This window comes from Rhinichthys klamathensis, unplaced genomic scaffold (assembly GCF_029890125.1).
Source record: "Rhinichthys klamathensis goyatoka isolate OS25496 unplaced genomic scaffold, OSU_Roscu_1.1 h1tg000786l_1, whole genome shotgun sequence".
Taxonomy (NCBI): Eukaryota; Metazoa; Chordata; class Actinopteri; order Cypriniformes; family Leuciscidae; genus Rhinichthys; species Rhinichthys klamathensis.
This window is the reverse complement of record NW_026607183.1, coordinates 721,557-746,824: the sequence shown is the minus strand read 5'-3', so window position 1 is coordinate 746,824 and position 25,268 is coordinate 721,557. Positions and strand designations below refer to the sequence as shown.

The 25,268-nt window shown below is 40.1% G+C and overlaps 1 protein-coding gene and 1 non-coding gene across 14 annotated transcripts in view; one reads left to right on the top strand and one right to left on the bottom strand.

The window, feature by feature from the left end:
• mecom (MDS1 and EVI1 complex locus) overlaps positions 1-11,000 on the bottom strand; it is a 169,921-nt gene extending 158,921 nt beyond the window's left edge. For 7 of the 13 annotated variants that reach the window (XM_056243343.1, XM_056243346.1, XM_056243353.1 and 4 more), the window contains exon 1: positions 10,532-10,999. In XM_056243343.1, coding sequence (XP_056099318.1) covers positions 10,532-10,568 — 37 coding nt within the window. In that variant the 5' untranslated portion in view covers positions 10,569-10,999. Of the gene's footprint in view, positions 1-10,531 lie in introns of all 13 variants that reach the window. The other 6 variants (XM_056243349.1, XM_056243344.1, XM_056243352.1 and 3 more) reach the window with 2 other exon arrangements.
• Positions 11,001-24,840: 13,840 nt separating this feature from the next.
• Positions 24,841-24,913, top strand: trnav-aac (transfer RNA valine (anticodon AAC)). Its single transcript has one exon. It is a non-coding gene; the product is annotated as a tRNA-Val (tRNA).
• The last annotated feature ends 355 nt before the right edge of the window (positions 24,914-25,268 follow it).

Sequence of the window (25,268 nt, the reverse complement as noted above, 5' to 3'; positions counted from 1 at the left end):
GAAGAGAGAGCAAATTAGGCTTATAGAAACAAAGAGTTAAGCACTTTTCAAATGGGATTAGTCTTCCAAACAAAGTTTGAGTTACCATTAATAGAGGATGTCTGTTATTTAATGGATTGGGATTGAGTTAGTAAAGAAAAAAAAAACAGTCATTTGCTCTGTAGGTGTAACAGCGGTTTATGAGAAAATTAATCAAATAAATTGTGAATTGAATCAATTTGTGAAAACTTTACCAGACCTCCAATTGAATAATAGGCATGTACAAATAAGGCTTTAGTGTGTGTGTGTGTGTGTAATTGACAGAGATGAAAAGGTGTGTTGAAATGTCCTCTTGTCTTTCCTGTTCCTTGACCTTCTCGAACAATATGTGCTTAAACTTCTCACTTGAGTTCATCACAACCGAGAGAGAGAGAGAGAGAGAGAGAGAGAGAGAGAGAGAGAGAGAGAGAGAGAGAGAGAGAGAGAGAGAGAGAGAGAGAGAGAGAGAGAGAGAGAGAGAGAGAGAGAGAGAGAGAGAGAGAGAGAGAGAGAGAGAGAGAGAGACCCACACCCTCTGGATATCACACCATGCTGGAACATAAAGATGGGGACTTTCTGAAAAAGAGTGTGTAACAGGCTGTTATCAGGCCACTCACAAAGCAATTGTTGACTAATTCCTGTTGATGGCTGGAATCCAGACGGGCAAACAGAGAGGAGACCCTTGCCAATAATTACTAACACACACATACAGTACATACATTCGTATTAGGAATGGGTTAAGATGGTTGACTAGTCAACTACTTTTCAGTGTCGCATGAGCCTTTATAAATCATCCAAATATGCTGATTTGATGCTCAAGAAACATTTCTTATTTAAAATATTTTTGTGGAAACCGTGATTCAATTTTTTCAGGATTCTTTGAAAAATAGAAAGTTCAAAAGAACAGTTATTTGAAAATGAAATCTTTTGTAACATTATCAAATATCGACTTTATTCAGTCATTTCTTTTCTTCTGTATCAGTCTCCGACGCGCGTTCACGAGAGCACCACGCGTGTAGGAGATACAGAAGAGAAGAAATGACTAAAGTCAATATTTTTTGGCGCACAAAAAGTATTCTCGTCGCTTCATAAAATTAAGGTTGAACCACTGAAGTCACATGGCTATTTTAACCATGTATTTCCTACCTTTTTGGGCCTTCAAAGTGTTAATTAAATAGCTATCAACGGAGCCCCTCCTGAGCCACCGGATTTCATCAAAAATATCTTAATTTGTGTTCCGAAGATGAAAGAAGGTCTTACGGGTTTGAAACGACATGAGGGTGAGTCATTAAAGGGGTCATATAATGGTACATGCACTTTTACAAGTTGATTGTACTGAAATGTGTGTTGGCAGTGCCTGTACGCAACCATCATATAATGATAAAAATCCATCCAGTGTTTTTGTTTTAATCTCCTTATATGTTTTCCCCTGCCTCAAATTGAGCCGTTCGTTTTTGTGACGTCAATAAAACGGACGCCCCTCCCGCGATTGTTGATTGACAGCAGTGATTCAACACAGACCCGCCCTCGCTCGTGAGCGAGCTGTCAATCATAGTCCATAGTCATAGTCATTGTTGATATGCTGGAGCACTGTCTATGAGCAGAATGGCGTCTAAGCGATTGTGGTGTTCTGTTCTTGAGTGCAATAACGAACACAGCAGTCATTTTAATGTTCCTAAATCCGAACCGCTGAAGACGCAGTGGCTGAGTTTGTTTTCGAAGGGAATATTCCCCAGGAGCAACGTCAATGCTCTCATGTTTGCCGAATCATTTCTCAGCAGACTGCTTTATAAACGAGGATCAGTGTAAAGCTGGTTTTGCTGAGAAGCTGCACCTGAATAAAGGATCGGAACCTATTCGTCTTCCTGCTGAACCTTCAGAAGAACTAAAGTGAGTGTAACGTTTTATTAATCTTTATATTAATATTTATATTAATCTTTGCAAATCGCTTGCATGCTTCACGATGAATGAGTCGGTTTACACTCAGGGTACATTACGGCATGTTTTCTATGTACAACGTTCTCAATATAATTCATAATCCCACGTTTATAATGAACAACGCGTTATGGTTATTGTGTTACAAACGGTGTACGCACAGCACAGAGAGGCGGAGTGAGCAAAGCTCATTATCATTTAAAGTCATATGCACTGAAACGGCGTGCTGAAAACAGAGCTGTTTTTGACCAGGTAAAATAAGTGTTTTCTTACAATACTAATGAGAATTTTTAATTAAAGTATATTACAAACTTTTAATTTAGACCCTAAAGAATCATATTAGCTTGTACAAAAATGGCATTATATGACCCCTTTAAAGGTGCCTTGTGTAAAAAAATCAATTCAAAATCCACATATTCCATACCAGATGGGGGCAGTATACCTCCAGAAAGTTGGCCTACTCTAGTCTGTTTTTTAGTTTCGGGTTGTTAATCTTCTAAAACCGTCAAATCGTCCGCTTTGTCCCACCAAAGCCTATTTTGATCGGTGAGTGATGTAGAATAGAATGACTGCTGCGCTTGACAGGGCGCATAACGAGCAGAGAGAGAGAGAGACAGAGAGAGAGAGAGAGAGAGAGAGAGAGAGCGCCCCGGCCGCGCGCGCGCACTCTCACGTCTTCAAACAACACGAGCGCTGTCCTCCTGCTCTCCCTCGCGCATATTAATCAAATCAATTGACACGATCGTAAGACCGCAGTTCATTTGGAGATTTTTAGAGATTAGAGACTCAATGAAAACATCTCAACACTAAATTATAAAGGCCGGTCTCATATAGACGGTATTGACAGGTTCAAGTACGCCCACAAGCCGTGCGAGTTATTCGTGTATTGGAGTTTGGCTGGTGGTTATGTATGTTGCCCGCATACCGCCTCCCATGGCCGAAACTGGTATTATGACACCGGCCGGGCCGGGGCTAGTAATTTAGCATGCTAATTCAGGTTTATATCTCGGCAGCACTATAACTTGTCATTTTTTTAATGACATCATTGCATTTATTTCTTCTCATTCTTTTGATACGTGTAGCTCATTTGTTGGATATTTTTACCTCAATTTTTACATATGGCACCTTTAATGAATTAATTTTCATTTTGGGGTGAACCAACCCATTAAACCATCAGAATATTATCTGACCGATCCGTACAACCACACAAAGATCCTACTCAATTCAAACTTTATGGTAGAAATGGTATGTTAGCATTCTATTCTGAATTCAGCTGTTGTTCTATTTCTGTTTTCTGTAGACATTTCATTCATGTAGCCTATTGATTCTCATGCACAGAAAAAGATGAGCGTCAATGTCATGACATTTCATTTACACAAAAGCAAAGCCTTAACCCTGACCTTACCTAAAACTAACTAGTCTTTTCCTGCCTTGCAAGAACTGGTACTTCCTTCAGGAAATGCAAATGCGGTTAGTACCTGCTACAAGACTGTTGGTCGACATCATTAGCTAACGTACATTGCCAAAAGGTGCTATCTTAATGTTGTCTACTCCCTATAAAACATGTGTGGAACAACAGCAAACCAAGAAAACACAAAAAACAACTGTGTGAACCCAAGGAGATCCGTTAAAAAATAAAAACTCTCGTTTGCACCTCAGCAAATACTGTACAATGCAACCTGAAATACACACAGACATAAAAAACACAATGCAGGTAACTCTTAGGAATACTGATTCCATCTAAACGCACACAGACAATGGCACAAGGGAGGTGCCCGTCCAACCAACAAGCAGACAAATGAAGTCAACAATACACATGCCCATTAATAAAGTGTGATTTACACACACATACACATTCACAGTACAAAAATATGCTTCGTTTCTATTGGGACCGTCTGTAGATAATGACCTCAACCTTGGCACACACCCTTGGCAGACTGTCGGCAGTGCACTGGTGAGCCTTTGTGTGTGTGTTCGTGTATGAGTATGTGTGTGTGTGTGTTCATATCTTTATCAGAGACAGTTTGACCTTTGGACTGAGGGCAGGGAGAGCTTTACTCATTGTTCTGTGCTGGTACTGGTTTCCCTGTGGTAAACACAACTGTACGGTTCCCAGGCCTCCCAAACCCGCACACACAAACACACACACACACAATTCTCACAATGTCCGTACGGCACCCAGGCTGCGCGTCAGACCCATTCGGACTCTCTTTCACACACCTACACAATATTAATTCTGTGCAAACATTTAACTAATAGAGGACACACCCATGAAGACCGCCTGGCACCATAGACTGAATCTGCTAATGACCGACCTGCTTCTTCCTGCAGAAAACCACACTATAGGAACTTGTTCATGCTGGTTCAGACTGATCTCCACTTAATCTATAGAGCTTTAAGGATGTAAACGCTACATTGACCTTCCGCTGGTGCTGTAGGAGGCCTTCAGCTCAAATGAGAAGGGCTATTGTGCTACGGACATCAAATTTTCTCTTTTCACATTGCTTTGAACCCAGGTTCTCTTGTCTTTTTAAACTCTGCTTTTACCCTAGTTAAAGCAATGATTCACATGTGTAATTTAGAATTCAAACACTTGAACTTTTGACCCTGGGTTATGAAAACCTGCTCTGCAGGTTCAGCACTGCTGTTCCAAACAGTATACAGTATGAAACCATGCAGTGGCCAGTCCTTTAGTACCAAGCAACCAATCATAAACTGACCTTACAATGCTCATGAATGTTTAATGAGACAAGTGCTGTTCAAAGAACTTGAGGGAAATCAAAATGATGACAAATCAGAATGAGTTAATTGGAAGTCTATTTAAGACAATCTGGATGGTACAGTGAACAATATGCAAGCTCGATTGATGAACAAGTGCGAGACGAGACGCTTTGTAAAAAGGTTGCGTGTGGTGTTTATCTAATCAATGATATCGCCACTGCAAATAAGAATGTCAATCCAGTTTATAAATGTACAGCGTGAAACCTAAAAAAAACCTAAATGCAAAGTGAAGAGTAAACGATGCATGTATTCTCTATGCATTCTCCTGAAGCCTCAGAGAATGATGGGAGATGTAGTTTTCTCAAACATCCCTCTCTCCACGAAACTTGCATGTTTTAACTCTTAATTGCTGCTTTTTTTGAGGAACAGCAGTTAATCACAACTAAACCTTAATTAATGACCAATTCCTTCATTTGCTTCCGCCACAATTCTCTAATTAAACACCCCCAAACTCAGAACAAAGGGCAGCAAAGATAATCTTTAGTTTCCTCGCCAGTAATTATGACATTGTGGCGGCATTCATGTGCATGTGACATAAGGCAGAGACTTGGATGTTGGCGGACTTATGTTTCTAATCTAGTTTTAAAATACTTTGAGGGAAGTCATTTTACATACAAAAAAATGGCTAATAATAAACTTGCATTGAAATCTTAATATTGGCTCTTTTAACTTGGGCTACATGTAAAAATATATATAAATATTTAGTTTTCAGATATTATGAAGACTTTTAGAGTTGTAAGTGAAACCCTTATATATAATGGTGAACAGAGCAAATAGACTTGAAAGATCCAGCCTCTACAAGTAAAGATGAGTCAAGACCAGTCAAACAGTGACATCTGATGGTTTCGGGGGTGTTGGCTTGACAGTGACTTATTACTCGACTGGCCTGATGCGGTTCATGCTGACTTCAGTCAAGGCTGAGCTTTGGTAGACTGATTCAGGACCTGTCGCTCGGGGATAAAAAGTGACTGGACGTACTGAACAACAACCCCCATAATTCCCTGTGGGACACAAACGACATAGCCATCAGTCACACCAATCAAATCTCCAAATAAACATCCATGTGACCTGACCCCTGACCAATCAGAGCACAAGATAAATAAACTGCTGACCCGGCCATTTCAATTCACTCTCGGCAGACGCAGACACTCGTTGAGTCATTAGGGAGGGAGAGAGCGCAGAAGAAAGAAAGAAAGAAAGAGAAGGAGAGAAAGTAGTGGTATTATAAGGGTGTTGATGGATGAGGGTAACTGTGTTATTGTCACCTACATCCAGTCCTTCCTTTCCTAACATATACAAGGAAATCACTTCTTACGTTGGCGTCTATGGGACACTCTGACGCACGATTCAAAGAATCATCATATATACATCATATAATTATCTCCTTCTCCATCTCACCTCCTCCTGTTTTCTCTCAGATGAAATCTCACACAAACAGACAAGAGGACAATTTCCCAGGACATAAGCAGACCTCTCGGCTAAGCCCAGTAGCTTCTGGCTAATCAATCAATCCTTTGAAAACATGTGATCAATCATGATCAAGACCCACAGTGGCCTGCAACTCTCTCCGTCTTACGCAGATGCACACACTCAATGCCTGGGAACGCTAGCCTTGTTTCACACTGACCCCATCACGGCTCACCGTTTTACTCCAGATTAACTCATCGGTCACTTTGACTTTGTCTCTAAAAACAAAAGTCTTCAGTTTTAAACTCTCTGATCTTTTCAGAGTGGACATGCATGCAAGTTCGAGGCACAGGAATTCTCCAAGGGAAAGCATCACAATCCCAGGAACTCAACTAAAAACGTTGTAGGCTATATCATGCCAGGGGTGAGTGTGTGTGAGAGAGAGAGAGAGAGAGAGAGAGAGAGAGAGAGAGAGAGAGAGAGAGAGAGAGAGAGAGAGAGAGAGAGAGAGAGAGAGAGATGTAAAGTAAATATTTACTCAAGAGGTAAAAATTGAGACGTTAACATTGTAGATTTCCACAGTCTGAAAAGTGAAGACAATATAATCACTTTTTCTTGCTTTCTTCCGTCTCCAATGAGTCTGAAAAGTGTTTGGGGTAGACACGGCTTTTTTTCTAGCACCAAAGATTCAGTATCAGACAACGAACGAGCGTTTAATACGGTTCGCGCTCACCTTTTTAAATAGCCCGATCCGTTCACCCCGTCCTGAATAGGCTCTATAATGAGCCAGGGGGCGTCGGACGCGGGACGCAACAGCACGGCCCATTGCACAATGCGGAATCTAACGCGCGCCCGTGTCTGTGAAGAAGCGGACTGTGGTCGCGCGCTGACAGGCGGAGAGAATGCTCGCGCGCAGGGCTTATTCTCACGCGCTTCACTCACGCGGAATGTCACATTGTTAAATTTGGAGCTCGGTATTTTTTTTTTCTCTCTCTCTCTCTCTCTTCTCAGCGTCGAGTTGATTTTCCGTTGTTTGGACACTTTCACGGTGAAGTGAGTCACATCAAAGTCAAAACAAAAGTCGTGGCGTGAAACTGATGGAGCTGTCGAAGACGCTGAATGGGACAAAGGGACAATCAAAAGTCTTGCTGAACATGTACAGCTTATCAAATGCAGTTATCATCAAACGAGAAATCAGATCGTTAGTATACGGAAAATGCATCTGAATTTATCTTAAATTCTGAAATTTCACAGACACCTGAGACAATGAACGGTTGGTCTTAGAAACCTAATATACGACTGATGATATTTCTAAAAGGTTTTAATCTTCACGATCTTAAATATATCAACAGTTTTATTGTTCACACAGAGCATGGAGTTGCTAATGTAATGCTACTCCTGTATGAACTTGAACACAAATCATTCGTTACTATATTGCAAGTATGCATATTTCTGGTCTTTCCCCTCACAACAAGCTTATTATTGTAAATAATAGCCATAGGCTCCTCCACACAGTTACTATGTCGATTGCAACCAATTATTTTATATTTTATAAATGTATTTACACTTAGGCTACATATTGCTTGAATGTATATGTATATTATCTTGCATATTTTACCCTGAACCACATTCATTACCTTTTACCTCAATTGCAAGTTAAGTACAATTTTGCACTTCTGGTTAGATGCTAACGCCTAACAGCATATCTCATTGCCTTGTCCTCAGCTCAGCACAATGACAACAAAGTTCTAATCTAATCCATGAACAAGTATATTATCCACAATGAGCAATGAAACCATTTTCATAAAAGATATGTCAGACTTTAAAGTGTACGAATGGTGCTAGACAATTAAAAGTGCAATTAAAGTGTCAAGATCCGTCAGAATGTCATGGGTAGGGTTTCAACGGACAGCACAGTCTGATTTCTGGCAGGTCAAGGTTATTATTCTTGTTCGTGAAGTGTAATTTTACCCCATTCATAGTAAACCTGCAACATCATGCTGAGGGATATAGGACACTTGGCACGGCGTGTTAAAACATTATGGACATTTTAAGACTGTTGGCCTTGCAGGTGAAATGTCCGGCACCGCTGGCCAAATTCACAAAACATGTCGTGCACACACACCAGCTAAACGACCGATTTTTATTACCTTTCCAGCACTCACACACATCAGTGCGAGCGCGTGCAACCAGAATGATGTGCGGTGAGCGCGCGCGCACATAGGCCACACGGAGAGAAGATTACTTTTTTTCCCCCTTTCCCCCCTTCAAGGAAACCGAGTCCGCAGATACTCAGACTAACGCTGAACGCGCTTTTACCGGCAGACGGGCCCCGTTATGAGGAGTCTGGGAATTTAAATATTCAATGTTGACATAGTGCAGGACTGGCGCTAGGCCAGAGAGGCCATAGTCTCGCGGGACGCGCGCGGTCCAGAACATTCTCTCCCTTTCACTTAATAGGTAGAAATCTTCTTACATCTTGGGTAAATAATAATCTTTAAATACATCCCCTGACAATTATCTCGATATTCTCAGATAGTAGCCTAAATAACGATGCTGGAGCTTCGAGAGGGTGGGAAAGTCTGTAAAAATATTGGAGAATATCTTACTCTCAACTTGAATTTTAGCCAAAACTTGTGCTGGCGTATAACAGCATAATAAAAGTCAAATTTAAAAAAAATTACTATAGCAAATGTACATGTTCAAAATTACATAGATTGTATAGCTGGTTGGTTGATTTTCAGTAGCCATCAATAATTTGATAAGAGGACAAAATAGCCTACGTTTTCTAGCAAAATCATATAATAGTGGAGTTGTGATAGTCATGGTGATTTATTAAATGACGTCAATATCAATGACAGCCTATTTAAATATAGGTAGTTTTGAAACCTCTCTCGAATAATAATTCCGCACACTTGTGGCAATCTTAAAGAAAGTGATGAGTTGCCCTACCTGCAGCAACAGGAAAATAAAATACAAAAGTGAAATTGCGTTGGTCTGGGCATAGATGTGTGTGGACGAGAGAGCGCGTGTGCACGTGAGCGTGTTTGACAAGTTGCTGTTGTGCGCAGAAAAACCCCTCTCACTGTACAATGGCAGGGCATAGGGCTCGAGAGGTAGTTTATTGAACGGATAAGACCCGCACGACCCCTGTTTCTGTCCAGACGGAGCGCGCGCAGTGTCTAGCCCATCACGGTGCTGTCGACAGGAAAGGAAACAATAATTCAACAGCAAAATGATCCTTTACTTTGTTTTCACTGCCTCCTTTGTTAACTTCACACATACTGACAACATTAAAGTTGTTGACCAGCTGTCACCATCTAACCTATTCTTTAAAAATAAATTAATTGAATCAAGTGCATTCAACTTTCAAAAACAAGACTTTTAGCTCTGCTCTGAGATTATAAAATGTGAAATATTTGCATGGATTTTCGTGGTGTGGACCACAATGAGAGTTTATTGGAAAACAGCAAAAAAAAAAAAAAAAAAAAAAAAAATTGGTCAAATCAGCAGTTAGCAGCCTACTGCGCGCGAGGGGGCCGAATTATTCACAGACCTGAGCGAAATACATTCGTTCCGAATAAATCCAATGAGGAGGGGAACAACGTCCCACTAACTACTTGATGTTCAGTTGCGGCGTTTGAGCTTGTGTTGTGGCGTGGCATTGAACGTCAACTCAAACAAGCGCCGAAGGCAACCCGTAATCAAAAGCTAAGATTACAGTCGACCGTTTAGAGAGCCATAACAAACAAAAACATTTCTCCGGGCTCTTCATACCGGACCAAAAAAATCATAACGGGATTTGATCACTTGTTGCACAACCAGTTTGAACAATTACACAGGGGGGAAAAAAAGGCGTAGGATATTAATTCTACAAATCAAAATACTTCAAAGCGCTTTTTCTTTAACCACAGTCCTATTAATCTAGCATATATTTACATTTTTTGGGTTGCGTGCTGCAACATCAGCTGAAAGCTACCTGTTTGCATTTAAAAGCGTGCCTCCGCAGCTGGCTTTCTGTTGTCGACTAGGCGAGGCTAAGCTTTCAAAGTCGCGGCTGGAAATTGATGTGACCGGAGCAGCAGAAGCTTGCACGGACGGTGCTGTTTTATCGAACACCGGGGCGCGAAAAGAGAGAGCGATTACAGCATGCGAAAGTTAAAAAGTTTGTGCGGCACGCGCAACTTATAAGCCAGTTCCGATTCTAGGTTTAAAATGTCCGAGAGCGCGCGCGACGGTTCGCGTTTAGCTTGTCTTCCAAACTTACTAACAACTGAAACCGCTGGGGTCTGCTGACTGTAACTGTTTAGTGGCTAAAATGTTTCCATGCATCATACACATGGACAAGATGGCAGTTTGAAAAGGGCTAAAAAAGAGATGTTGCACCTACCAGTGGTCAGTTTCCTTGCCCTGCCTTTGGACCTCATGATGCCAGTCTTTCGGCGTGGGTTTGTCGGATTTTTTCTCGAATCTTTTCCCCTTTTCCTCTGTGATTCTCAATCCCAGACGCACTATCTCTCCAGCATTGTCAGTTTGGACACCTTCGCACATGCGCACACCCCCGAGCTGCCAGCATCGTCAAAAAGTTTGGAACGATTCATCACCCAAGTATTACAGATCTTGTCAGATTGCAATAGCCAGCGAGATCCCTCTCGTGTCAGATCTTCAGAGATCAGTGGGCGCGGGACGGAGCGATTCGCGACCTCCGGGTGCACGAGGAACCGGAGACATTAATTATAATGAAGCAGTCTCGAGCGTCCAAGGCGCCCGGTCTTTTGTGTTTTAAATGAAGACGCATTAATCACTGTTCGCGTAAATGACTATTGTAAAACGTTTTCATTAAACGTTTTATGTTGTTTAATTGAGATTTGACCATCGTTGTGAATTTATGATAAACTTTTACTTCTCGCCCCCTCCCTCAGCCATACAGGCGCGTGGGCAGTCGGTACCGAGGGCAGCCCGTTGAATAGTTTTTTTTTTCTTGCATGCGGCACTGACAATTATTAATATGTGGAGTTGGCTCTGCTCTCCATGATTTCCTATCGGTTATCGACCAACTATATTCATACGGGATGTGAAAAAAAAACGAAAAAAAAAACAGAAAAAAAAACAGTGAAACCGATAATCAATTATTTTCCGGTGTGTAAAATATTGGGTTGATAAATGGATTTTGAGTGATTTTAGGAAGAAGAGGTTATAAGTTAAGTCTGCATATATATTCTAAACGCAGACCATTTTTGTTAATGTGTAAGGGAAATTGATCACTGATGCCTTTGGGACGCTTCTTTTCTCGATGTCCAGCAATGCTCAAATTAAAAACATTAGATCGAGGGCTTGGAGCCAGAGGGGCGTAAGTGGCTTTTGACAAACTTTACAGGAGAGACAAAACAAAATTTTGACCACACTTCAATCACCTGTATCATTAACCTTAAACCACAAAAATTGCAACCACAGGCATACTTACATGAATGAGTATTTAAGTAAAAAATGTATGGCATATTAACACAATGAACATGTTCTAAAACATTTTAAAATAAAAAAAATATGTCAAAAACGTCAGATACGCCTTTTTGGCACCAAACATTTCCAAGTCTTCTATGGACAAATTGGGCGTATCTGCTGAACAATGCAGAAAATAATTGATCAAAAGGGGAATTGATTGAATAATTAACACTTGAATCACACTTGAACAAGTAATTATTTTTCATTTAACTCATTCATTATTATTATTATTATTTTTATTTTTTTTTCACCTTTCCATTCTGGGCATCTGCTGAACACTACAGACTGTAATTAAAGTCACTGAACTTGCTAAACACACTTCTGATTGGCAATTCATGAGTTGTTCAATTGATTTCATTACAATTCTTTTTTTTTCAATACTCTATTCAATTGACAGTTCTCTCGTGTTCTTTTTGCTTTTTAGTTCTTTTCCCTCACCTTCCTTCCTGGAACATGAATGCCATGTGAATTAATGTAGCCTTGGCCAGAATTTCTTAACCTTTTACGTTGGTTTCTTTTCCAATTTTCAACATCTCTCTGTCTTTTTCTTCCTTTTTGTGGTGTGTTGGCATCCTCTTCCTGGCCACTTTCAACCCCTCCCTCCTAAACAGGCTCAATACTGTCTCAGTCCCTCGATCTTCTTCTGTCTCCATGTGTCCCTCATCAATTGCATGATCTGTGTCCCTCCCTGTCTCTCTTTCCCCATCTTCTGCTGTCTCCATGTGTCCCTCATCTCTCTCCCTCATCTCATGCTGTGTCCCTAAATTATATAATTAATATTTATTAATATCCTACATGAATGCCCTGATATTAATAATTCGGGGTAAGGATTAGATAAGGTAATGTTCTAACTTATTTTCTATGCAAGTCAGAACTCACTTCCTCCATCTGTCTCCATGTGTCCCTCAAGTTGATCTCTCTTCCTCACCTCATGTGGCTGTGTCCCTTAATGATTAACACATTAATATTTATTAATATAATATCCTACATGAGTGCCCTGAATCTATTAGTTTAAGGCTAGGGTAAAGTAGATTATGAGAAAGTTCAAAAGAATATTCTCTGTCAGAACACAGGCACAGTTAGCCAGATCAGACCAAACCAATGGGATTAACGTTAGCCATGCTAGGCTAGGCTAACAAGGTAAGGCTCTCAAGGCATGATTATGTCTTACTGTCATCACTCTTGTGAGGAAATGCATTCAAACAACTCTGACTCATCTTCAACTTCTTCAATATACACTCACCTAAAGGATTATTAGGAACACCATCCTAATACTGTGTTTGACCCCCTTTCGCCTTCAGAACTGCCTTAATTCTACGTGGCATTGATTCAACATGGTGCTGAAAGCATTCTTTAGAAATGTTGGCCCATATTGATAGGATAGCATCTTGCAGTTGATGGAGATTTGTGGGATGCACATCCAGGGCACGAATCTCCCGTTCCACCACATCCCAAAGATGCTCTATTGGAGATCTGGTGACTGTGGGGGCCATTTTAGTACAGTGAACTCATTGTCATGTTCAAGAAACCAATTTGAAATGATTCGAGCTTTGTGACATGGTGCATTATCCTGCTGGAAGTAGCCATCAGAGGATGGGTACATGGTGGCCATAAAGGGATGGACATGGTCAGAAACAATGCTCAGGTAGGCCGTGGCATTTAAACGATGCCCAATTGGCACTAAGGGGCCTAAAGTGTGCCAAGAAAACATCCCCCACACCATTACACCACCACCACCAGCCTGCACAGTGGTAACAAGGCATGATGGATCCATGTTCTCATTCTGTTTACGCCAAATTCTGACTCTACAATCTGAATGTCTCAACAGAAATCGAGACTCATCAGACCAGGCAACATTTTTCCAGTCTTCAACTGTCCAATTTTGGTGAGATCTTGCAAATTGTAGCCTCTTTTTCCTATTTGTAGTGGAGATGAGTGGTACCCGGTGGGGTCTTCTTCTGTTGTAGCCCATCCGCCTCAAGGTTGTGTGTGTTGTGGCTTCACAAATGCTTTGCTGCATACCTCGGTTGTAACGAGTGGTTATTTCAGTCAAAGTTGCTCTTCTATCAGCTTGAATCAGTCGGCCCATTCTCCTCTGACCTCTAGCATCAACAAGGCATTTTCGCCCACAGGACTGCCGCATACTGGATGTTTTTCCCTTTTCACACCATTCTTTGTAAACCCTAGAAATGGTTGTGCGTGAAAATCCCAGTAACTGAGCAGATTGTGAAATACTCAGACCGGCCCGTCTGGCACCAACAACCATGCCACGCTCAAAATGGCTTAAATCACCTTTCTTTCCCATTCTGACATTCAGTTTGGAGTTCAGGAGATTGTCTTGACCAAGACCACACCCCTAAATGCATTGAAGCAACTGCCATGTAATTGGTTGATTAGATAATTGCATTAATGAGAAATTGAACAGGTGTTCCTAATAATCCTTTAGGTGAGTGTAGGATTCATCAGTTTGTTTCATAATATTCATCAAAATCGTTTCTGCCTCAGACAGTTCCATGTCTGCAGTTGTGTCAGCCATTTTGAATGCAGTTTTAGGGCACCAACTACACTTACGCCCTTCTGGCTCTGAACAAAAATGTGGGTCCTACATGTATTTTTCAGAGCCAGAAGGGCGTAAGTGGACTTACGCCCTTCTGGCTCCAAACATTACTCACACTTTTGTGTTAGGTCTGTATTGTTTTGTTGCTTTATTCAATACAGTTTGATCTCAGATAGGTCTTTTTGGCACAACTAGATAGAGCTCATCAAGACCTTTAATTTGATATGTAGAACTCATTTTCGCCCAAAATGCCACTTACGCCCCTCTGGTTCCAAGCCCTCGAGATAGGATAGGCCTTTTATGATCTTGATATATGATCCTGGATAACGAATAAATCAGCATTATAGTATCTAATTTATTTAATTTTATTTGGCATTTATTACTAGTTTTTCACGATGGGTGAAAATTTTGTAAACTCTTGGGTCATTAAGTTAATTGTCCATTAATTAGAAGCGCGTGACATCATGTTGACCTTGCCCGTGAACCTTTAAAAGGGTCGCTTTCCTCTCACTGGCGGTATTGATTGCTAAGTATTTCTAAAACGGATCCAATTAATCTGACATCACTCTGCATAAAAATGAATGGTGCAGAACAAACATCAGCTGCCGTCCACGCCCCTCTGAGCTCTGAGCTGACCAGCACTTACAAACCAGAATAGCCAACAGTAAATGAGAGAAAATAGAGGTTCTTCAAACAACAAAAACAGTCATTCAATATTTTGCCAAATTACAGCTCACCATTATCATAAATGTCACTGATCATGACAAAAATGTATATTTATTTGATTATGTATTTATTGGGCACAGTCTGTAATTTAAACTCAGCAAAAATCCCCAAGAAATAATTAGGCTGATCTTGCAAATCAAAAGAAATGTGCACTCATGTTCTTAAACGGATTCTAACGTGTTGTGAGGTAACTGTATCTGGAAACAAAGTCTGCAAAGAAAACTGAATAAACAGAAGTCTTCAATTGTAGCACAAGGAATAAATAAAATATGAAAGTGAGAGAACAAGTACAACTCAATGCAACTTCTCTCGATGTCAAACAAACAGAGAGAAAGAATGGGCTTGCTGTCAATAGTCCTGTTTTGTTTTTCCCACTTTGCAAGATCTCGCCGTCCTTATTTTTCACAGTACATATTTTATTGTGCTACTCTGACCCCGTCGGCCGGAGATGGCTGGCGCACTGGTGTGAAGATCAGTCAAGACCCCGTGGGCTGTAATTATTGAAAATTAATTGAGGCCAGAGCCCTTTTGGAAAAGCGGCTAAATTATTAGCTTGTCGTCGGGTTTAAATCCACCACCCCATCAAAAAGAGAGGATACAGTTTACCTTCGGTGATTAATACTCCAACCTAATTAAAGGTTTGCCCTCTTCTGTCGTTTGATGTACGGCACACAGAGGTCGTTGGCGAGAGTCGGTGATGTTAAAAAGGGAAGGGAAGGGTTAAAATAAAAACATAATTTGTAAAGTCGGGTGCTCTCGCGCCAGACTGAAAGTGAAATGGGAGCCGCGGGCACAAGGAAATTACCGCGCGCCCGCGTGACCTTTGCGCGAGGTAATCAATCAAGTGATCAACAGGGATATTTATCAATGCTACATCCTGTCGGCTGCCCCTCAAACTCCAAATCAAAACAGTCGAGATATTGGAGCGTGTGAAATAGGGTGAATTATTTTATAGCCTACAATGTTTGTGATTATAATAGAGTGGTCATCAAAGTAGCTTACTGGCTTCTTAAAATGATACAATTTTATACTTTAAAACTAACCAAACACCAAAGAGAAATAAATGTGTAAAAATATGACGAATTAAAACTTGCAATTTTAATATATTTTCATTACTCAAAGAGGGGCACGAAAAAAAGGAAAAGAAAAAAAAATGATGCAGAAAAAAAAATGCTGAGCACTGTCAGAAGGGTAAGAGAATTATATTAATCCAGTTTTTACGACCGTAAAAACCCGTTCACCCCAGTCATTTCATTAATATAATTATATTGGCATTACTTATCGGGATTATTTAACGCGGCGAAGTCATAATGCTTGTTGGTTTGGCATAAAATATTACGGGGGGAAATAGCATGCAGGCAGCAGGAGGAAGAAAAGCCAGCAGCCCCAGCGCGCACTGCCCCTCCGAGGAGACGCGCGTAACGGGAGCCCGAGCGAGCGCGAGCGCATTCTTCACATCCGTGTGTAGACTCCCTCTCCGCTCCAAACAAGCGGAAACATTCCCAAACCACAGGCTTCACGGCACTGGGAGAGGGGGTAGACCGGGCTGCAGCAAACATTTCAGTGCTTATTTTATTATTTATTTTTTTACTTTACTGCTATGCACACTGTGCATTGGTTGTTTGGTGTGCAGTCTCGCCCACATCAAGCGAGCCCATCTATAAATAGGCTACTTTAAAAAAAAATATATATAGGCTACGTTTAATTTGTAGTTTGAAACACTTCAGGTACCACAGACGTTAGTAGGCTAAGTGTAGTCGCCTGCATAAATTGATGCTTCCGAACAGAAATGCGCAAAGCGGTAACCATGCACTGTATAAAATAAATAAATAAATAAAAATGATCAATAAGTTATGACAACGTGTGTTTTTACGTCGCTTTAACTCATTAAAATATGTTAAGCAATTTTTTACTTTTTTTTTTTAGAAGTCATACAAGACAACTCATTTTTACGCCAGTTTAATCTAATTTGTTTAAGTTGAAATGGCTTAAACATCCAAGTTGATTGTCAAATTAAAATTTAAGGCAGAAAAATATTTTAACAGCTAAGGCTTTAGAACACTTTTAGTTATAATCGTCATCGGACGATCAATGACATCATCAGTGAAAAAAAAAGAAAAAACACAGAATGTCATAATTGATCACAGACTTACAAATATCAGAAAATATGTGTTTGTTTAAAAAGTTCCAGTAATATAGAGGCGCCAAAAGACAAAAAGACGAACCACAACAGATTGCAATGAAGATTTCCTATTGAAACTCCTTTACAAATGTGGATCCCCTGCAAGTTACTGAATAATTCGCATACTGTAGAAAATATAGGGCTTTGCTTGGCGAGCAGTATTTTACACATCTGCGGTGTGGCTTCATGTCCAACAGCAACAATGTGTGATTACTGTGAAATCAATGGCGATTGAAAAAGGCTTTAATAAAACAACGTTAATAACATCACGTCAAACTTAAATGGTTTTAAAAGTATCCGAGTTAACAAGAAAATGTATGAAAATGGCAAATAACGGGGGAAAGCCGATCCAATTGAATGGCATCAACAAACTTCCAACAATGTCAAACGAACATATAATTTCCTTGAGTAGCAACTTTTCATCCCATCCCTATACAACAGCAACTGCAAAATTATGATTTATCATATTTTTTCTTTTTCTTTTGAAGGTAATAAAAACTGTTGATAGTCAAGACAATTGTTATGGAAAAGTAGCAGATTTTCTAGAAACAGGCTGGATATGGTGTGCTCGCGGACGTTAAACGGGCACTGAGTAAAACGAGACCCAAGCCACAGACGCTGATCGTTGGGCAACAGTGAAAACAACTCTCATTAAACTCCTCTGTGGGGAAAGACATTGTGCTGATCTAGCATGTCTGTTCGTCAGTCATAAAAATCCATCGCTATACCATAATAAATCTGATTCATTCATATGTTGTGTATCGCTTCTTTTGAGTGAAAGGGTATTTAGTAATTGAAGTGCTTGTTGCACAAGCCAAGTCTGTATTTTATGCCCACGCTACACTAGACCGAGCGCGCGCGCGCTCGCGAGAAATTGAAGGCTGAAAGAGCTCGTGCAGTCAGAGAATTTCAATTCCTTTGTCTCTTGCTGTAAAGAAAAAGAAAAACTAGTAGGCAATCAGGAATTATTTAAATGTTAGTCTAATTATTGTACATTTATTTAATGTGCATTTTGAAAGATTTTTGTATTGTTGTAATAGACCGTGCAAGAGATTGAAGATATTAATAAATCGTTCTATAAACAGTCAGACTAAATCGATCAACTAATATAGAAGTTACTATTTTAATAAACAGAAACAAAAGCAGCGCCGAAGGCAAACAGCGTCAGAATCATAATGATAGAGGATGAAGAAAATCATAACAGCATGGAATGAAGAATATTCATTTTTATTAAACGTTTTAAGGCAACACGTGTTATGCATGACTATTTAATAGCCTAATAAGTAGCCCGTTTTAATAAACGAAATGGTTCAAATGCATCAAGCGTTTGCAGAGAAGCGCTTTGCATTTTCATTTCCAAAAGCGATTAGAGAGTTTTTGGGACTAAACATTTACCACAGAATTCATAAGGTGCATTGTCCCATTATGCAATGAGTGAGTTGACTACACAACTCCTTAAAACTCTTGGATATAAGTGATACACGAATTATTATTGGAGTTTTACTGCCATCTAGTGACAGAAATAGTCACGGTGTAATACACATCATTTTAGATGCATTCAAAACATTTGGCTTTTTAATGTTTCATAATTGTTATAAGAACTGTGTATGCTCTTTATAAGCGTTGAAAGAGAAATCACTTGACCTGCGTGGGTGGTGAAAACGGTTGCATCCCTGCAAGCCTGACTGACACTCGTTTGATTGACATCTATTGGAGGAGAACGGTCCGCTTGCAGCAACCCTTCCCGGCAACTGACTATCAACAAGGATTACGATGCGCTCTCGAGACAATCTGTGGACGTATTTATGGCCCTGAGAGCGGCCTCGCCAGCTTTATAGGCAATCCTTTATCCTAAAGCACATAAACACCGTGCTCATCCATTCCCACGGGCTCCAGCGTGAAGAGTCTTCTTGACCAGTAATCAATCGGGACAGTCGAACAGAATTATTTATCCCCAATTCCAGTAAAAATGGACAGTTCTGATGCGCGGCACTTCCCGGTTGTGTCTTTCTTTCTATAGGAACAAATGTAGGGAATAAATTCACTTGTCAAAATTAATCAACGCTTTCTCAAAGTAGTTACACCAACTTCATGTCCACTTCAACATCCTCAAATCAGTGATGATAGGGGGAAAAAGCATTAAAGGGATAGTTCACCCAAAAATGTAAATTATCCTATAATTTACTCACCCTCAAGCCATCCTATGTGTGTAAGACCTTCTTCTTTCAGCCAAACACAATCGGAGTTATATTATAAAATATCCTGGCTCTTCCAAGCTTTATAATGGGAGTGAATACTAACTTGTTTTTTAAAGCCCAAAAAAGTGCATCCATCCATCATAAAAGTAATTCATACGGCTCTAACATCCATATTTAGAACTTTATAAACTATAATCACTTGCTTCCGGTAAATGTGCGGTAAATTACCCGACATATGACGTATTGACGAACGCGGAGGCGCAGAGGACAGAGCAAAACAAAAAACACGGTCACGAATTAGAAGTCTAAAACGAGAATTTATAAAGAGAAATGTCGCAGAAGCTTGAGTTTGTTGTCCAGCCCTGTTTGTTTGAACCATGAGAGGCGTCAAAGCTTACGCTACGCCTACATCCTTCGTCATGCGTGGGGTCAGAGGTCACTCTTCAGCCGGAACTAGACTCACGTATGGCCGTTACCGGAAGCAAGTGATTATAGTTTATAAAGTTATATGGATTTTTTTCTTTATTAACCCCCTGGAGCCGTATGAATTACTTTTATGATGGATGGATGCACTTTTTGGGCTTAAAGGTGCATTGCGCAACTTTTCATGTTAAAAATACCTGTTTTTCTATCCTATACATGCTTAAAGAACTGCCTGATGGGCTGAATGAGCCCTTCTCTGCGCACTGAGATTGCCTCTATAATCCTGTACAGTAAAATATATAAGAGGGATTCGGGCTTGAATTTGAGACTGGGCGTGACGTCATGCGCGTTCACGCTCACCAGGCTATGTCTCGCAGGTTTGTGTATTCGCCGGCGCCGCCATTCTCCGCATCAGCGAAGACAATTCGTGCGTCAAAGGTAGAAGATGGATTCAAAGAGACCGGCTTGTAGTCCATTCCAAACCCCAACGCAAACTCCACGTAAAGTAAAGAAAAGAAAAATTGTGTCTAGTGCCACCAAAAGGTCCAAATTGGAGTCAGACAAGCGTCGAAGTAAGACGAGAGTCAACCTCGGGAAGGCATTCAACAAATGGAGAGATCTCCGGTCTGCTCTTGGTCTCAAACGGGATCCTCAGTTGGCTTTTTTCTTGATAAAACGGTAAGATATAGCCCAGTCTCTAATGTTTGATACGGCCAATCTATGTATGACAACAAATGACGATGCGTAAAATGTGTAATGCTTTAGCGTAAGCTAGATACATGTACAATCAGAATTGGTTTTACTACCATTGTTAGTGAACAGTTTCATAAACTAGGAATTGTGTTCGGAAGAATAGTACAACATAGGGCTGGGCGATATGGCCTAAAAAAAAAATCCCCGATTTTTTCACAAAAAATCCGATTTACGATTTAAATCGATTTTTTTTCTCTCCCTACTTAAAATCAATCTGCAGATGACAAAGAAATTGTTCAAAACAAGTTTTAACTTGATTTTGTTTTGATATTCCCTTCTGGGATATTATCTGGATTAAAGTGTAATCAGAAACAACAAGCCAAAAAGACAAGAGGGCAGGCATAGTCTTTGTAAATAGTGTAAATGTAACATAACATAAAATGGGTGGATTGGGGGGGTGTGTAAAAAAAAAAAAACTTGCATCACAATACGTTTAATGTGATTGTCAAATTATTTGGTAACTAAACATAATTGTATCAAGTTTATTAACTATAAACACAATGTTTACATGGTACAAAGACTGGTATGCTACTGTTTTTATTATTGCTTAACACAAATTTCACAATTTCAATTCAATTCTTGTGATTTTGATTCTGATATTGATTCAATATCAATTCCTTTGGATAAATATTAGGTACAGTAGATACGTTAATGTGTTATGTTAATTGTTCTCCAAAAATAAATCACCTAATGCTGTAAACATATGGAGAGCCCTGTCAGCTATTATTAAAGGTTAAAACTAACTCAAATTAAACATAATGCACTTTTTATAATAACAAACAATGTTATAATATTTTAATGATATAGGTAAAATATAATAAATGTGTAATATAGTTATCATATTTAGCAAAATACTCCTCTCTATAGCAATTATTTTAAGTCCAACTAACGTGCGTGCTATGGGTCATTAAAAGGCATTCCTGAGGTAAATGTAACGTTACGTGACACATGTTGTTCTCCAGCTGTTTTATGGACATCTTTCCGCGGTTGAAAAACACTGATCGATCGATTTTATTAGCTACATTTGGGTAAGTTAGTAGTAAAGAGTAACAGATGATCGGTTCATGTGCCGCTTGAACTGAGATCTGTCAGCGATCTTTCACGTCACATTTACAAGCGCCAAAACTGTGTTTATTGTTTGAATTTCGTATTAAAATTGACCGAATCTGAGAGCTGAGAATCTGTTTCATATCAATAGTAACCTGCTCTGTCTAGTCTGTCGGTGTCAGTGTCCTCTTGATCTTTGCTTCGCGATGTTTCTCTGCGTTAGAAAATGGATGTGTGCGTGAGAGCGTGTAAAAAGTGACAATTGCGTCTCTCACAGTGAACTCGTGAGAGTTGGCGGCCCTGCAGATTCAGTTTGTAAATGTTTTCGGCGGGTGTGCTTCTGCTGCCGCGGGCTTGTTCATTTGCCATGTTGTTTGTGTATCTCTATCATGGCAAGCGCTGAGCCCGGTCGGAACTACGGGAGCCCAGATTGGCGCGTCGGCGGTTGTTAAAGAGAAAACCGATTTTCATTAAAAAAAAATCGGCGTAAACTACACATTCGAGTTAATCGATAAAATCGATTTATCGCCCAGCCCTAGTACAACATGAAACATAAAACATATCCAATACAGGGCTCTAGAGTGCGACCAATTTGGTCGCATATGCGACCAAAATTTGTAAGGGTGCGACTAAAATTTTTCCAAGGTCGCACCGGTGCACCTAACGTCCTCACGTCTGCTGCCTCTCCACGAACGAAGCGCTTGTTCTCCTTTGTCGGAACTCACACTCATGGTTGGATCATATCGTGGTCTAAACCAATCAGAGACGGAGATAGGGCGGGTCTTTGCCTCTGATTGGCTGTGGTAGGCCTACACTGCTCCGTGCTGTGTGACTGAAATTGCGACCTGAGCACCAGAGAATCAGTTACGGCAATCAGCATCGGCAAAAGAAACGCAAGAAAACAGACGACGAACAATGAAAAGAAATAGACCCATAGAGTTTTTTCTTTAAGAAAAGTAGGCCTGTTCCCCCCAACACTCTCCCCGGTAGGGATGGATACCGAAACCCGGTATTCAACTTCTGAAAGACCGCTGTATCGAAAATACACATACTATTTATTATTACTATAAAGACGTTATTTAAAAAAAATAATTTATCTTGCGAGCCTTTTCTGTGTATAATAATATTACACCATTTTTGCTATTCGCAGTCCAAGAGAGAAAGAGAGAGAGATCTCTCACGCGGAGCCACAGCGCGCACAACACGACAGCTCTGCTTAATGAGTGACGACGGCAGAACTAAATATTCAAACGTAGCCTGGTTACACTTTAGGTCTGTGATATTAGTCTGATTTTATTTTAGATTTCGGCTTCCAAAGATTATTAAAAAAAATATATAGAGGTAAAACCATTAAAAACTACAGCCACATTCGGTCTTGCGCAGCTTCCTTCCCTTCGCAGCAGTGCGCTGTCATTTCTCCCTAAAACTCAAACTTAACGACAGAATCAGCTCGTGATTGTTGTAAAATGCAGTCCAGCTACTGTTGCTAAATTGCGGGACGCGTTTAATAATAAAAAGAGCTATTAAAAGCACAAAAGTCTGCACAAGAGATACTGTTCCCAAGGCGACGCGCGCTCCGAAACAGACCAACGAGACAAGCAAATTATACTTTGGGTTTCATGTGCGTGTCTAAACTATCAAATGTACACAAAAATATGTCAGAATGACCGGCTTGTATTCACAGCTCTTGAATTAATAACTTCAGCTTTAATAAGCATTATCTATCTATGATAAAATATGCAGTGTTATTTTACATTTGATTACTTTATTAGATTTCTTTTTAGACCATACTTGAACAGTATAATGTTAGTAGACCTTCCTGAAATTAAAGCACTGTGTAGGCCTATATAATGTTTATCTTTGTTTATAAAACAAAAAGAACCGATAAGAATACTGTTAAAGTACCGGATCGATAAGCAGTATCGGTAAGAGTACTAATACCGTTAAAACCTTATGGATACCCATCCCTACTCCCCGGTCAATGCTCCGACAACAGCCCAGACATGAAGCTACTTCAGCCACCAGTCTCCCCAGTCCCTGTAAGATGCCAAACCCTGGTCCTTCGTCGGAGATGGCATCCGACTCAAGAGGTAGAGCCTACCGAGCCTGAGCTAGAGACTCAAAATAGTTAGTTTGGCAGCTCAGTGAAGCACTTAAAAAAAAAAAAAAATGTATATACAGTATAATTGTGCTTCAAATAAAAAAAAAGTATTTACCTACACCTTATTCTTGTTTAAAATCATTTACATATTATATATGAATGTATATGGAGCATGATAAAAAGCTGAGCTTGAAATTGTGGCGTTAAAGGCGACGCGAGCCGAGGAAACATTTGGGTGCACCTAAATTTTGTGCTGGTGCACCTAAATAAAAAAGTTAGGCGCACCAGTGCAACCAAGGCAAAAAGTTAGTCTGGAGCCCTGCAATAAAAGATGCGTGTGGTCCATGAGTGTGCACAACTCTGGTTGCAGTTTCGCTTGTCACCAGAGTGGGCGTAGTTCTGCAAAAACTCAGAGACTTGCGTTTTGCACCTTTAAAAAAACAAGCTACTATTTACTCCCATTATAAAGCTTGGAAGAGCCAGGATATTAATATACCTCAGATTCTGTTTGGCTGAAAGAAGAAAGTCATACACACCTAGGTTGTCTTGAGGGTGAGGAAATTATGGGATTATTTAATTTAATTTTAATTTAATTTATTTTTGGGTGAACTAACCATTTAAGCTAATAGCTACTGGAAACACAATTAAATAAGTAGGATGGATGAAATTGTATCGTATGCATACAAGTTCAATTGATATTAAAATCCTAAAGGATCCAAAACTCGCTTAAAATTTTCAAGTATCAAAATCAAGATAACTGCCAAAATACAACTGTATTAAGGAACACGCCTAAATGCACTTCACATTTTGAACATGTATAGTAGCAAGGGACAGGTATGTTGTTACACATCTGACATCTTATGGCATGCTTTTCTGCACTGTTATTCTACTTTAATGTGCACTCATCTTCTTTTCTCAGTTATTGCACGGTTTTGCCATAAGCAAGTTTTTTGATAAAACTATACTGAATCTTGACATACAGTTAGGGTAACTTACTACTGTCACATAGCCTAATCGGCTGACGGTGAGTGCCTTCAGATCACTCAGAAAGGTTAAATGTTTGAAATAGTAAACACTATCATTTCTTTCGTGCTCAGATAGATAGACAGGTGAAATATGTTCATGCGCAAAAACAGTTGTACCACATGAACTTACACCGGCGCTGACACACGTCAAAAATGACGTCACACCCCGCCGGCCGCACAGCTCAGTTCCCGTAGTGTAGTGGTTATCACGTTCGCCTAACACGCGAAAGGTCCTCGGTTCGAAACCGGGCGGGAACAAGCATTACTTTTGTGTTTTTTATACCACCACACTATGTTAATGATACAACAGGACCGACTGACGACTTCATACAACAAACACTCCTACTATGTAGGCTACGTACAGCCCACTGACCCCATAAATGAAAATAAGTAACATTATAAATCCAACCAACGTTGACAAGGTTAAGTTGTGCCATAAGCTGTTAGGTTATTGTCAACGGGGAGAGAAATGCAGGCCCTTTCAACAGGCGTATTCAACAGCTACGTTACAAGTAAAGTTAAAATATAAAGTTGCAGTAACTGACTTTAGTCACTGGATGGCGACAACACCTCACAATACACGCGAGCATTTACTCCGCTTTTGTGGGAGTTT